Source organism: Macaca fascicularis, chromosome 4, assembly GCF_037993035.2.
Source record: "Macaca fascicularis isolate 582-1 chromosome 4, T2T-MFA8v1.1".
NCBI lineage: Eukaryota > Metazoa > Chordata > Mammalia > Primates > Cercopithecidae > Macaca > Macaca fascicularis.
In genome coordinates, this window is record NC_088378.1 from 152,809,500 (window position 1) to 152,824,492 (window position 14,993).

Sequence of the window (14,993 nt, forward strand, 5' to 3'; positions counted from 1 at the left end):
AAAAAAAAAGAACATGAATTCCAATAATAAATCAATAAATGTGTTCTGGATTGTTTTATGATTTGATTGAAGTATGACATAGACGACTTAAGTTTTATCTTAAGTCAGTAACTCTAAGGATTTGATTCTCGAGTCTTAGTAACTTGGGCAAAGTAAATTTTCATATCAGATCTCTCTATAAGTTTAAATAAATTCATCAAATTAAAAAGTGTTCAGAGAGAACTTGTTTTGAGAAAGACAGTATGGTGCTTTTCCTTGCACTGCACAAAAGTAAGCATGTAGGAAGATTCTAAGCTCTTTTTCCTTTTAGTTGCTTTTAGATCAGCATTTTTACAAGTTACTAGTTCATCGTGTTTTATAAACTCACTGTCATGTGAGTATGTGAGTTATTTCTTTTTATTTAGATTGTTAAATTTAAATATTTAAATTAACTTCTTTAGCTATCTAAAATGGAAGCAATATATTGTTGAAAGTATGGTCTAGATGATGTGTGACAACATTTGACCCATAGCTTCTAATTTTTTTTCTATAAAAACATCTTTTCTGAGGAATGACAGTATGGCTTTTACATAGACCCAATGGTACAGATTTTATATTGAATAATTAGTATTTATTGACTTTGCTCTAGCTCTTCAGTATTATGTACTGCATTAGTCTGGGTTCTCTGAAAAGCAGATGCCAAGCTGGAAACAGGCATATAAGAGATTTGTTTGGTGAAATGCCTGCTAGGGAAATTGGAGGGGGAAATGGATGAGGCTGGAATAGCCAACAGATTGAAATGCAGGTTTGACGCCTGAGAAGGAAAAAGGGAAGGAAGGAAGAGAGGTCCTGGATAGGAGTGCAGTTCTAAGACAGTTTTGGCAAATTCAGTAGAGAGTCCTTGAGTGAGATAAGATTCCTGGACAGATGAGAATCACAGTTTGTAGGGAGGGGCCTGCCTAAGTATCCCTGCTGTACTCAGTCAGAGCTGGGAGCAGCCCGAGGGAGGCATGGCCTCAGTGTGATCATGGGTAAAATCGCAGCAATGGGGCCAGCTCACTCGCACAGAACCAGATCTGAGAGGTGCATTCTCATGGCCACAGCACATGTGAATATCAGGCTACTAAATATTTTGCTTAACATGTACCACCCAATCATGGAATACATTAGGTCTAACCCAATATAGAGGAAAACAAATGTTCTCTTTCTACAGAGACAGAAAGGTAGGCTAATACAATGACATATCTTATCTCTTTATCAGTTGAACATAGGAACTTTCTTGGTTTGCAAATAGCATGGTTGGCACACTGGGCTTTTTTAAGGAAGGCTGGGTCCTGGAGGTTGGTTTTTTTTTTGTCGTTCAGACAGAGCAAAATAAGACAAAAAGGCTTTGGAAAGAAAACTCTTGTGCTTTGAAGGCCGTGTTTGGAAACCACCTTGAATGTGATGCTTAGAGTGAATCTCTTTCAAGAAAAATAGCCCTTGTCATCTGTTACGTGTTATGGGTCAGAAGTCTTGTTGTCAGGAGGGTGAGCTACAGTCTAGTCTAAAAAAGCTTTAATGCAGCCCTTATTACGAGGACCAAAACCTCATGCTTCTGCGAGAGCAATTTTGTTTTCAATGTAAAAGAGCATGGTGTAAGTGGCTGTCATCTGTGAGTACATCTTGCTCTACCTGCCTCACCAGATCTGGTGGAGAAGATGACCTTCCTTCTCTTCTTTCACAGCCAAACTCTCTTTCTCTCTCTCAGCCTCGTGTACAACATTAGCAATTTTGTTTCAAATAATGAACACTGGCCATTGGGCTTTAAGACATAAAGATATTGCAAATAAGATATAAATTTGGGTAATAGTGGTAAGATTTCAAAGGGTATTTGTTGGTACTTTCTTTAAAATAGTTTATCTTATTTACATATATTTATAGTTTACAATATATCTTCATTATTTTCAAGAGTTGGAAAATGGGAATTAGGATGAGAGTAATGAGATAAGAAAATAGACTCACAGAGAAGTGGATGAGTGTCATTGACAACATCAGATGTGGCCTAAAAGTGGTTTGTATTATTGAGTTGTAAGAGTTTTTTTTATATAGTCTAGTAAAGTCCCTTATCAGATACATGGTTTGCAAATATTTTCTTGCATTCTGTGAAACATCTTTTCACTTTCTTGGGTGGTATGTGTCCTTCGAAGCACAAACATTTAAATTCCAATGATATTCATTTAATCTATTTTTTTCTTTTATTGTTTGTGCTTTTGGAAACCAGTGCCCAACCTGAGGTCGCAAAGATTTATACTTATGTTTTCTTCTAAGGGTTCTCTTGTTTTAGCTCTTAGATCTAGGTCTTTGATACATTTTGAATTGATTTTTGTGTTCTTTCCTGTGTACATCTCATTATGCCAATACTATTTGTTAAAAAAAGACTCTTCTTCCCCTCATTAAGATATCTTGGCAGCCTTGTTGACATAGATGCCACTTCTCAGGCAAGTTTTTATTTGATGGCTTTTTCCAAATTAAAGTTGGTGTTATTGTTGGCCAATAAACCGCAAAAAGGCGGTTGCATTTTACAAATGTGTCTTCTACTTCATGTGTATGGAAGAATTGCCTTTTATAGAACAAAGCATAGAAGAACACTTTTAGATGAAGGAGCCTGTGTATCTGTCTATCCAGGTGGCATCAGTGCACTGGATTAGGTATCTTCCAAACAAGCTCTTCTCACATTTTAATGAGTGAATTCCCTGGCAATCTTGTTAAAATGCAGATTCTCAGGTGGGCATGGTTGCTCACATCTGTAATCCCAGCACTTTCGGAGGCTCATGTGGGAAGATCACTTGAGCTCACGTTCGAGACCAGCCTGGGCAACACAGTAAGACCCAGTCTCTACAAAAAATTACAAAAATTAGCCGGGTGCGATGGTACATAACTGTAATCCTAACTATTTGGGAGGCTGAGGTGGGAGGATTGCTTGAGCCCAGGAGGTTGAGGCCACAGTGAGCCATGTTTATGTCACTGCATTCCCCGCTGGGCAATAGAGTTTAAACAAATCAGATTCTCATTTTCTAGGTCTGGAATGGAGTTTGCATTTCCAGCTAGCTCCTGGGCATGCTGATGGTGCTGGTCCAGGGGCCACACCAATTAACAACACTGGAGTGTCCAATGTGAGCTTGTTATTCACTGTTGTTATATCTACCTATGTAAAGTGATTTCGAAGGGAAATAAAAATGGTTTATTTCAAATTCATTATTTTTGTATTTTATTTAATAAACTTTGAGATGAAAAAAACCACCATCCAGAGAAATAGAATAAAAGTTTCTTTCCAAAGGCTGTATTAGTCCGTTCTCACGCTGCTAATAAGACATACCCAAGACTGGGTAATTTATAAAGAAAGAGGTTTAATTGAATCACAGTTCCTTATGGCTGGGGAGGCTCAGGAAACTTACAATCATGGCAGAAGGAGATGCAAACATGGCTTTCTTCACATGGCAGCAGCAAGGAGAACTGCAGAGTGAAGGGAGAAGGGGAAGCCCCTTATAAAACCATCAGGTTTTGTGAGAACTCACTTAGTATCACGAGAACAGCATGGAGGTAACTGCTCCCATCATTCAATGACGTCCCACTGGGCCCCTCCCATGACACGTGGGAATTATGGGAACTACAATTCAAGATGAGATTTGGGTGGGAGCACAGCCAGAGCACATCAATGGCCTTCTTGCCAATCTTAATTATTTTCTATCTTCCTTCCAGGCCTCTGATGATTGTCACTCAGAAGATCACAACCTTGGCATTTCAAGTTCATGATGGTGAGAATAGCAACCCTCCTTTTAGTTCTCAGAGTGAGCCTGACATGCAGAGCTCATCTTTTTATACGGTGTACACAGTCCAAAGTTTGGACAAATGCTGGCAGATCTTGCTTTATCTTGTTCAAAATTTCCAGGCCTCGTCAATCATAGCCTTTCACTTTTCCAGCCATGATTCACCATTTTCCTGCGGAATCGGCAGTCTGGATTTGCTGACGTATTTGTACTGAGAACTCTGTGTTTTCTGTTTATCCTTACAATGTTTTAAATTTAAGTTAATTTATGATACTCTCTGCCCTTTGTTTTCAAATCTGTTGAAAAGAAGTGACATCCTTTTCGCTTTGGTTTAATCTCTGAGAAGCTCACAAGCTAATGAAAGATTAAATAGTATTGGCTGGTTAATCATTTTTAAATGCTAGGTTGTTTTTGTTTTTGTTTTCATTTATTTGTTTGGCTTGGAAAATTATCTAATGATAATTCCCTATAAAAAGCTGGGAAAAGGGCCAGGCACGGTGGCTCACGCCTGTAATCCCAACACTTTGGGAGGCCGAGGTGGGTGGATCACGAGGTCAGGAGTTTGAGACAAGCCTGACCAACGTGATGAAACCCTGTCTCTACTAAAAATACAAAAATTAGCCGGGCGTGGTGGCATGTGCCACCCACATGTAATTCCAGCTACTTAGGAGGCTGAGGCAGGAGAATCACTTGAACCCAGGAGGCAGAGATTGCAGTGAGCCGAGGTCGTGCCACTGCACTCCAGCCTGGGTGACAGAGCGAGACTCAACAACAACAACAGCAACAGCAACGACGACAACAACAACAAAGCTGGGAAAAGGAAGAATCTTCTGTTTGTGTAAAGCTGAACATTTTCTTCACTCAGGCACTGCCTAAAAATGGCCAGAAAGTGTGATTTACATTGTTCAGACTGGGTTCCAAGAAAGGAGGAAGATTATTTCAGGGTGGAAGATTTCAATATGGGCTTTAGAGAGGCCAGGAACAATTAGTAAAAGTATATTCTGTGGATTTGTACTGCTCTAACAAGCACTTTTTGACTGTTAACATTTTTTTTTTTATATGTTGACAGGTTGAAATTTATCTCTGACAGCTAGTTTCCTTATTTTTCCTTAAAGCTTGTGAACTGATTTAATTTCATTTGACCTAGTGTATTCCTAGTTCATACTTGGTGATTTAGTCATTCTGTAGAGAACCGGGTAGTTTTATACCAAGGATGGAGTCTTTCTAGGGTAAACAACTGTCCTGGTTTGCCCAGTACTAAAAGGTTTCAGAAGATGTGACTTTCAGTGCCAGAATCAGAGAGTCCTGAGCAAAGCAGGGTGAGTTAGTCACTCTACTTGTAGTTGGAAAGTCCCCTTGGTAGTGGTTATAGACATTAGCAACTGAAATCAATAGCTAAAATCAGTTTAATTTCTAGGATTGCCAGAGATTACTATTTGATGAGATCTTATAAAAATGTTTTTAAAAGCACTGCTTCTTTTTTCTTTTTAAGCAGCCTTGTTGCCTAAATTTACTTTTTAAAGCATTCTCAGTTTACCATATTTCCTGGAACATCCCTTAAATGCAGCAAAATGTTTACTTGCCTTTTTCTTTCTTTTCTTTTTTTTTTCTGGTGTGTGGGAGGAACAAGTAAATTCCAGAAATACTCTACCTCCTCTTAGGCATGGTTTTGAATTGCCTTCATGGTTGGTGACTATACTCAGCCTTAGCTGAATATACAGTTTTACAGTTGACATATTGCTTTTAAGATAATACTTCAGTTTCTTTGACTCTGCGTTAATGTGTACATTTCACAGAAAGCACAGATGTGACTTGGTTGGGAGTTTTTCTGATACAAACAAATGATAAAAAGAAGAAAACGCTGATAATTCCTTTGTAATTTTCTCACACTCAAGATTACATTCCCCCCCCCCCCCTTTTTTTGGAAGAGGAAAGTCTCCTGTTTCTTTTTCCATTATGTCCTACAACCAAGCTCTCAGCTGGTAGTAGGTGTCTGCACCTAGTGCAACCAGGGAGGTTTTTAAGCTGTGGCAGCCTGTTAAAGGCAAGATGCTCTCTCTGATGTATCAGGGAAGACATATACAAAGTGGCAAGGAACTCCCAGATGGGGAGGGTTCTCTGGGTCCATGTCATACTGTGCAGATTAAGTAGGAGAAAACTTTGAATCCTTCCCTCTCCATGTGAACCTACAGAGACTTTGCTTCTCACACATGTACTTATGAGTAGCTCTTTTGGTCCAGGGCATTAAAAAAAAATGGAAACAGGAACTCTTTATGATTTATGAAGCAAACAAAGATTACCTGGTTCAAATGACTTTGATAAGAGCCTTTTAAAATTTGTCATCGAATTCACTTCAAGCATCTTATTTCTAAATTCTTTTCTTTTTCATAGGATTAGGTCGAAGAGCTGAAGACCTTTCTGCTGAACAACATCGACTTGCTATCAAGTAAGTGAAGTGTAATGATATATTAACGAGCCCTTTGCATATCAGTATCTAGAGATTTTCCTCATTTAAAAAATATCTGCACATTAATTCTGTTCTATGGATTTAATATCATTTATTTTATGAATCTGCTATTGATGAACATGTGCATTGTTACCGGTCTTTGACTTTTACAAATGATTAAGTGATGAATAACCTTGTATTAGGTCATTTTGAAATGTGTTAGGGTAGAACTATAGCATAGAGTCTCAGAAGTAGAATCTGTTGGGTCAAAGAGTAAATAGAACTGTACATCTGCAAGGCTCTCCTTCCCTGGGGTTGTTATGTTTACTCCGGAAGTATTCTTATTGGGCATGTGTCTTGGGGGTCCTAAAGCATAGTGAATGATCAGTGTCAGTATGATTAAATGCCACTGTGAAAGAAGATAGGAAGTAGGGCAGGAGAGGTGAGTATAGCTGAGTTAAATACAGGAGGAGGGCTACAGCTGGCTTTGCCAGTGTTGATATGAAGTAGGAAGGGGGAGTGTTGGAGAAGAAGTGGGAGGGGAGGGAATAACTTTGATCTGAGAATAAAGATGGCATGTGGGGTAGCACATTGGGTGCAGCCATGGTGGAGGGCTATAGGGCAGCAGTCCCCAACCTGTTTGGGATCAGTTTAGTGGAAAGCAGTTTTTCCACTGACCCAGGGTTGCAGGTGGTGGTGGGGGGGATGGTTTCAGGAGGGCCTTACATTTATTGTGCACTTTATATTGTTATTACATTATGATACACCATGAAATAATTATACAACTCACCATAATGTAGAATCCGCGGGATCCCTGAGCTTGTTTCCTGCAACGAGGTGGTCCAATCTAGGGGTGATGGGGAACAGTGACAGATCGTCAGGCATTAGATTCTCATAAAGAGTGACAGCCTACATCCCTGGCAGGCACGGTTCACCATAGGGTTCGCACTCCTCTGAGAATCTAATGCCACTGCTGATCTGACATTAGGTGGAGCTCAGGAGGTAATGTGAGTGATGGGGAGAGGCTGTAAATACAGATGAAGCTTCGTTTGCTCACATGCCGCTCACCTGCTGCTGTTGGCCCAGTTCCTAACAGGCCACAGACCAATACCAGTCTGAGCCTCAGGGGTTGGGGACCCCTGCTATAGGGGATAATTCCAGCAACTGGTTAGCAATGGCATTTCAGGGAGCCTTTATTCTATCTTGCTAGAACAGGCCTTCCAAAATGCCATTAAAGCACCACACAGAACTGTTCTCTACAGGCTTTTTTCCTGCCACTACCCTGGTCTGTTGCTCAGGAACTCAGGCCTGGTTGCCAAAGCAGACAACAGGCTGCTACTGCGGTTCTTCTGTGTGGCCTCTTCCAGTGGAAACTGGTTCCACCCATCATTTGTTTAGTATTTATGTTGGCAATCGGGAGGGAGTTTTCCCATTTGGAAGGATCTCGATCAGCTAACATTAGGTCAGGCTCCGCCCTGCTTTATGTTTGTTACCTTCGTTTTGTCCTGTAGACAGGGAAGGTTGATGAGAAAAGGACATTTCACAGCCTGAGTTGCACTTGCCCTCGCCCACCTCTGAGTGCTTACAGCTGTGTCTGGCCAGCAGAGGGCGCCATGGAGCTCTGTGCCTGCTGTGAGCCACCTGCTGCTTTAACCTTTCCTTTCCACAAGATTTCTCCTCGGCCGACTTTATAGAAACAAAACAAGGAAAGGTCATGTCATATATCGAATCTACAGAGATAACATTTGTGTTTGCTTATTTACAGATTCTGAAGAAAAAGCAAAGACCGAAGACTTTTCAATTTATTTACTTTATTTTCAATTTATTTACTTTATTTTCACAGAGTGAAACCCTCTTTTTTGGAGTACTTAAGTTACCTTCTCAATTTCATGAGTGTCATAGCTGGTCCTTGTAACAATTTCAAGGACTACGTAGCCTTCATTGAGGGGAAGCATATACACATGAAGTTGCTGGAGGTGAACCGGAAGCAAAAAGGTTTCCACAGTTTGCAAGAACCTTCTCCCACAGTAAGTTTTTAGTGTCTAGAGAATAGGGTTTTGCTGCCAGGATTGACTCTGTCGAATAATGGTTCTAATTAAGAAGCGAAACAGTTTACCAGAAAGCTTGGCCAATAACTTTTCTCATTTATTTAAAATACCAGTGTAGTTACTTATTTGCAGCAGTTCTATGTTGGAGCAATGGGTGTTTATTTTACTGTGAAGCTCATCGGCTAGGAAAATGAAAGCAATAAGTTCATCAGTCAATATTTAGTGCATACAATGTACCCAGCACTGTGGAGTTAACATGTTTGAATACTATGGGTGTTTTGCCTTTATGAGTTGAAATTCAAGTATAGCCAAAAGATAATATGTCATAGAAGGTGGGGGGACCGCGGAACTGGAATTAATGTGTTTTTCTTGCAGAGCCCACTTATTGCAAGAGAAACCAGTTTTACCTTGGCATGCCCAAAGCTTGCTTATATTGACCTTGAGAGAATTTAAGATGACTTTTTGAAATAATATTTTAAAATTTAACCTGAATTTTATCCATCTCATATTAGTCAATATTAGGATAACTCACTGAACTTTACAAATATGCTGAATTTACTGAGATCAAATATCCTGTATTTAAGGGACATTTGTAATTAATGAAAGGAGTGGTGAAAATTGGGAAAGGAAGGAAATGAGGATATTTCGAGTTAAATATTTTGAAAGTGCTGAAGCCTTGGCAAAGAATATGAGTTAAGTATTTGAAAATGTAAGGAATTTATTAATTAGGTATCAGTTTTTAGAGATTTTTGACATCATTCGGTTCTCAGCACTTATGACTGGTCAAGTATCTCAAGTTCATCTGCTTTACCAAAACGATCTAGGAGTGAAGTCACCATGGCTGTGAGAGACACCAAAGTGACCGCATTTCTAGGCAGTATCTGTCACCTTAGTGTTTTCATGCTTCTTGTGCTTTTATTTATAAAATAATGTCATCAGAGAGTCTTTCTGCCACTCTCCAAGGAAACGCTTGCATTTCTGTGCACAGATAAGCTGAAGTGGTGAGGTTGCGTTTTAGTTCAAGACATACAGCTGGGAAAGGGCTGGGATCCATGAGCAGTGCCTATCAGTGGTATAGCTGTAATTGTGGCTGGGCGTGCTAAGCACTTAACCGGGATCCAGGCACTGTTCACAGGACCTTGCAAACACTCATTCACTTAAACCCCAAGGTGCCCTCTGAGGGAGGTGCTATTGCTATGCCCATATTACCAATAAAAGTCTTTTTTTTTTTCTTATGAAGTCGGAGACTAGAGTTCTGTTGAATGTTGAAGGACTTTCCCTGAAATGTCAGGAAAACTGGGCAAAGTCACTCTGTCCAGAGGAATTTAAAAAGTCAGCACACAATTAACTCCAGAGTAGGCTACATCTAAACCATCCTGGAAGGCTGTCTAGAGCTCCCCATTATCTGCCTATGTCCTGGCTGGCCCAGGTATTCAATTACTTGCTCAGAATCCTTCATACCTGAGCCTCTGTCTTCTCTGCTGGTGACTCAAGGACATTTCCTGGGCTCTGCTGGTCACAGGAATAGAAGGCAAAAGTGCAAACATTTTTCATTTTTCTCGATGGAAACTTGCCACCCTGTTATCCATTTCTCTTGTGTTTTGGATAATATAAGTACTTGCATTTTGTTCGCTGAATATGCTGATGGAGATTTTCTTCCAGTCTAGATACATTCAACCCTCAAGTGTCAGAGGCATGTTCTGTATCTAAATATAGCACCTAATCTCCATTGTCAGATTTGTCTCATGAAAAAGAATGCCTATTTCCACTCCTTCTGGGGAATAATGCCAAGCAGCTGTTGGAGCAATGTTGTCCTTAGCAGGCCCATGCCAAAGCTGTTTTCTTCGCACCTGAGCCTTCTGCACGGTGACACTGATTTTTCCCCATTTTCAGGGAGCTGTGATACACAAGTTGGGCATCACCTTGGTGTCTCTCCTTTTGTTTTTGACGCTCACGAAGACCTTTCCTGTCACCTGCCTTGTGGATGACTGGTTTGTCCAGAAAGCAAGCTTTCCGGCTCGACTCTGCTACTTATATGTTGTCATGCAAGCCTCAAAGCCCAAGTATTACTTTGCATGGACTTTAGGTAAGTTTGATGGAGTAGCTGCAAATGAATGAGGGAGAAATGCTACTCCTTGGATGGCTTAGCCAGAACGACATTTTGGATCAGTTAATCAAAGAAGCTCAACACGTAATGGGAGGCAGTTGAGCCAGGGTCAGTTTTAACATTCCAACATAGCACTCCTCTCTCCCACCCTCCATAAACTCAGTTCTCCACAATAAGGAGAAAAACGTCCTGGCCGTTGTTTAAACCCAATGTTATTAACAGATGTCAAAACTTGGAAGCTTCTCCTTCTACCAATCAAAGCTGGCCGTGTAAAGCAGTGGAAAGTTGAGGGGAAATTCCGGAATGATCTGGCTTTCTTGTCATTTTTCTGGGTTTTATATAACATAGGATGCACCTTGAATTAATCTGACCAACACACATGCTAATTTAGGTTACACTTCTTTAAGGAACTGTTGGTTAGGTTTTTATGTCTTAGAAAGAAGCTGACTTCAAGTGATTTTTTTTTTTTTTTTGGTAGAGAGTTCAACTTCATTTGGTTTTATCACACTTTTTTTTTTTTTCCTGTGGGATAACTTGGTTCATATTAAGCTTTTATCTCTTTCCTTTCAAACAATTTTAGACTACAGTTGCATAAAGCTTTGCTAACATGAGCTATAAACCTGTCTGTGTACTTAGAGACTGGGAAAGGGTGTTGATGAAGCATGGAGGCCCTGTCTGTATCACACTGGAACCCTTTCAGGGATGGGAGTTGGACATCTTAGCTGCAGGTGACCTGCACTTGATGTCAGAGAGCAGTGACTTGGCTTATTAAATAAAATAGATTATTAAACTTGATTTCCGAGGGTTCAGCCCACATCTCACGAATGAGGGAGTAGCACTTAATTGCTTGAGTTCCTCTTCCCTCTCAGTTCATCCTTCAAGTTTTAAGTTTCAATTAAAGTTTGCAGGTACCAAATTACTTTTTTAAAAAATTATTATTTTTTGGCTCAGTTTAATGGCTCATGACTATTATCCCAGCACTTTGGGAGGCTGAGGCTGGCAAATCACTTCAGGTCAGGAGTTCAAGACCAGCCTGCCCAACATGGCAAAACCCCATCTCTATTAAAAATACAAAAAATTAGTGGAATAATCCCAGGTACTGTAATCTCAGCTACTCAGGAGGCTGAGGCATGAGAATCGCTTGACTCGGGGAGGTGGAGGTTGCTATAAGCTGAGATCACGCCACTGAACTCCAGCCTGGGTGATGGAGCAAGACTGTGACTCAAAAAAAAAAAATTTTTTTTTCATTGTGGCAAAATACATGTAAAATTTACCATTTTAATCATTTTTGAGGGTATACTTCAGTGGTATGAAGTTCATTCACAATACTATGCCACTATCACCACCGTCTATCTCTAGATCTTTTTCATCACTCCAACAGAAACTCTGTACCCAGTAAAAAATAACTCCCCATTCCTTCCTCCCCCAGTCCAAATTATTTTTAAGGGCCAACTTATGTCCCTGCATAAGTTCAGTCCAATGCTGTATTTATGTAACATTTGGCCGGAGAGATCTGACTTAGAGCTTTTGTAAAATTTACAATGAGGGAAATTTTGTTTCTGTACGCTTTCAATTTAATTCAAGGAGTTTTTGTTGAGTACCAGATTCTGTGCTAGGAGGAATCGAAAGGTAGGACATTGACTCTCCCTCAGGATTATTGCATGGTTGGGAACACAGATATACAACCACCAGGCAACACTCTTCCAGCGCCGTCCCAGTGGGAGGAATAAGAGAAAAGGATGAATACAGATTGGGGAAGGTTCAGTAGTCTTTTATCTTATTTCTTGTTCTGCAGTTACAAATGATGACTTCTGTAGCAGGTAGGCCTCAGACCTGCTATGATTGGAACCCTCCTTAGAACATTGAGCTTATTTTTTCTATGTTAATTTTTTTTTTTTTTTTTTTTTTTTTGAGATGGAGTTTTGCTCTTGTTACCCAGGCTGGAGTGCAATGGTGTGGTCTTGGCTCACTGCAACCTCTACCTCCCAGGTTCAAGTGATTCTTCTGCCTCAGCCTCCCAAGTAGCTGGGATTACAGGCGCCTACCACCACGCCCAGCTGATTTTTGTATTTTTAGTAGAGATGGGGTTTCACCATGTTGGCCAGGCTGGTCTCGAACTCCTGACCTCAGGTGATTCACCCGCATCAGCCTCCCAAAGTGCTGGGATTACAGGCGTGAGCCACTGTTGCTGGCTAAATAATTAATAGTTTTAATTTCCTGTAATCTGAATGACTGTGTGTGTGTGTAGGGGACTGAGAGAGAGAGAGAGAATATATCTAATTCCCTCCTACTATCTTCTGCTGCCTCACCCACCTTCCTTTTCTCTTTTTTCTTCCTATCCTCTTGCTCCCATTTTCTGTATCTCAGAGCTTAAGGGCTGGCTTCTGGACTAAATCAGCTCCTGATCTCAGGAGGAAAGAAAGGCCATTCCTTTCTATAGGGAAAGTCTGAGACAAGGAGGGACCTGGACTGGGAAGTGTCATGGAAACAGGGAGCACCTGCACCTTTCTACCCTTTGGGGAGTTCCCCGGACATCTGGAGTACAGTGGAGAGGTACCCCTTCCTGTAGAGAGCTTTCTATGTGGACTTAGCTCTTTTTCTCCCCCCATGCTTCCCTTTTCTTTATTTTTTTTTTTGGGGTAGCTTCAGTAGAAACACTTCATTAATTTGTATGGCCTCAATTTGAAGTTTGTTACAGTTTAGATTGCATGGGCTGGTTGGAAATTAACCTTTGTCTTATTTATGAATAAAGAAGCAATGAATAGTGTATCAGGGAATATTTAAACTGCTTAACCGAATAATTGTTTTCTCCAGCTCTCTTTAAAACACCATTTACATATAATTGATGGACTAATTACACATGATTATAAATTTAATCCTTAAAGCTGGCCTCTTGATGAATCTCCGCTGAGCTTCACTGTGTTAGCCTAGCTCTAGATACTGTTTATATTCAAATAATCAAACTATTTCTTTTGGACTTAGTGTATGGTCCTGGCTGTTTTCCCCCTACTACTTAGTGCTAGTACTAGTTGGTGAGACTTTAGTCTGGGCTGTTTTCTGAGGACCACATAGTCCAACAGATGGGCATACAAATTAATCTATCTGTAATAATAGATTGGAGACATGCACAGTACAAGTAAAACCACTTTTGGACTGGTGAACTTAGAGCCTGTCACTGCTCTGAGACAAAAACCAGGCTTGGATAAATGACTGTGGGATCACTAGGTGGAGTGGGGATTCCAACATCGGCTCAGTGAGGTTCTAAGAGTCAGTACTTGGGAACCTTTCACCATTTTCCTCTTTCAGGGTGGCTGTTACCTACTCAGGTTGTGGAATTGAGTTCTAGGATCGAGATTCTGGCATTGTTGACAAACTACATTTTTTTTTTTTTTTTTGAGACGGAGTTTTGCTCTTGTCGCCCAGCTGGAGCGCAATGGTGTGATCTCGGCTCATTGTAACCTCCGTGTCCTGGGTTCAAGTGATTCTCCTGCCTCAGCCTCCCGAGTAGCTGGGATTACAAGTGCCTGCCACCACACCTGGCTAATTTTTGTATTTTTAGTAGAGATGGGGTTTCATCATGTTGGCCAGGTTGGTCTCGAACTGCTGACCTCAGGTGATCCTCCTGCTTCGGCCTCCCAGAGGTTACATGATCTTAAAGGTTACCTAATATCTCTGGCCTCAGTCCCCTTAATAGCATAATAATAATAATAGGAGCTAACCTTTCTTGAGTGTTAACTTGGGCCAGCACTGAGCTATCTACTGCACACATATTTAATTTTATTTAATCCTTTCAACAGCCCTTTAAAATGAGTACCATTATTATATCCATTTTATGCTCAAGGGAATAGGTTTCTAGAAGTTAAATGATTCTTCTCCCAGGCCCATGTATGTAGTATGCTGCCAAGTGGAGGTAGAAACATTTCCAATTTCCACCCGGAGCCCATCCTTAACCTTCTGTCTCAATACTGTTAATGAAGATTAAATGAGGAACTGCCTGTAAAGTATTATATAGAGTCCTGGAAAGATAATAAGCACTGAAAACACACACACACACACACACACACACACACACACACACAGAGAGAGAGAGAGAGAGAGAGAGAGAGAGAGAGAGAGAAAATATAGTTCCATTATTCTCTTCTCTTAGGTCTAACCAGCTGTGCCAGAAATGAGGCTGGAGATGGAAGAAGGAATTTAGAAGTGGTTATGCTGGTCCCAGTGACGGTCAGCCTGGCTCTGGTTTTAGTTCTCAACGCAGACCTCAAGGCCCTTAGTGTCGTTGATCTCTGTCACTCACGAATTAGTTCCCACACGTTTAAAACCATCAGTTTCTTACAGGCACACCCTCACTTTGTTTGTCTTTTTTTCTCCACTGGGTTCCCATCCAGTTGGCGAGGGGAGAATGACATAGAAGGACTTGGTCTCTTTCATGCTTCCTTCTAAAAGAAACCAGATCATCTTACAGTGAAGCCAAGTGTAAGAGAAGCAGTGTTAAATCATCATCTCTGCCAAATATAAATGAGACAGACTTAGGACAGGTTGTTTTTCTTTAAGGCAGCTCTTCAGAAGGCCATCTAGAGTTGGACTTTTATAGGAAAAGAAAG

The 14,993-nt window shown here is 40.6% G+C and overlaps 1 protein-coding gene across 2 annotated transcripts in view; it reads left to right on the forward strand.

Annotated features, from left to right (window-relative positions):
• MBOAT1 (membrane bound glycerophospholipid O-acyltransferase 1) overlaps nucleotides 1-14,993 on the forward strand; it is a 111,160-nt gene that overhangs the window by 77,117 nt on the left and 19,050 nt on the right. The window contains exons 5-8 of one of the 2 annotated variants that reach the window (XM_005553938.5): nucleotides 3,721-3,776; nucleotides 6,180-6,234; nucleotides 8,078-8,261; nucleotides 10,176-10,368. In XM_005553938.5, coding sequence (XP_005553995.3) covers nucleotides 3,721-3,776; nucleotides 6,180-6,234; nucleotides 8,078-8,261; nucleotides 10,176-10,368 — 488 coding nt within the window. The remainder of the gene's footprint in view (nucleotides 1-3,720; nucleotides 3,777-6,179; nucleotides 6,235-8,077; nucleotides 8,262-10,175; nucleotides 10,369-14,993) is intronic. The other variant, XR_012434212.1, reaches the window with a different exon arrangement.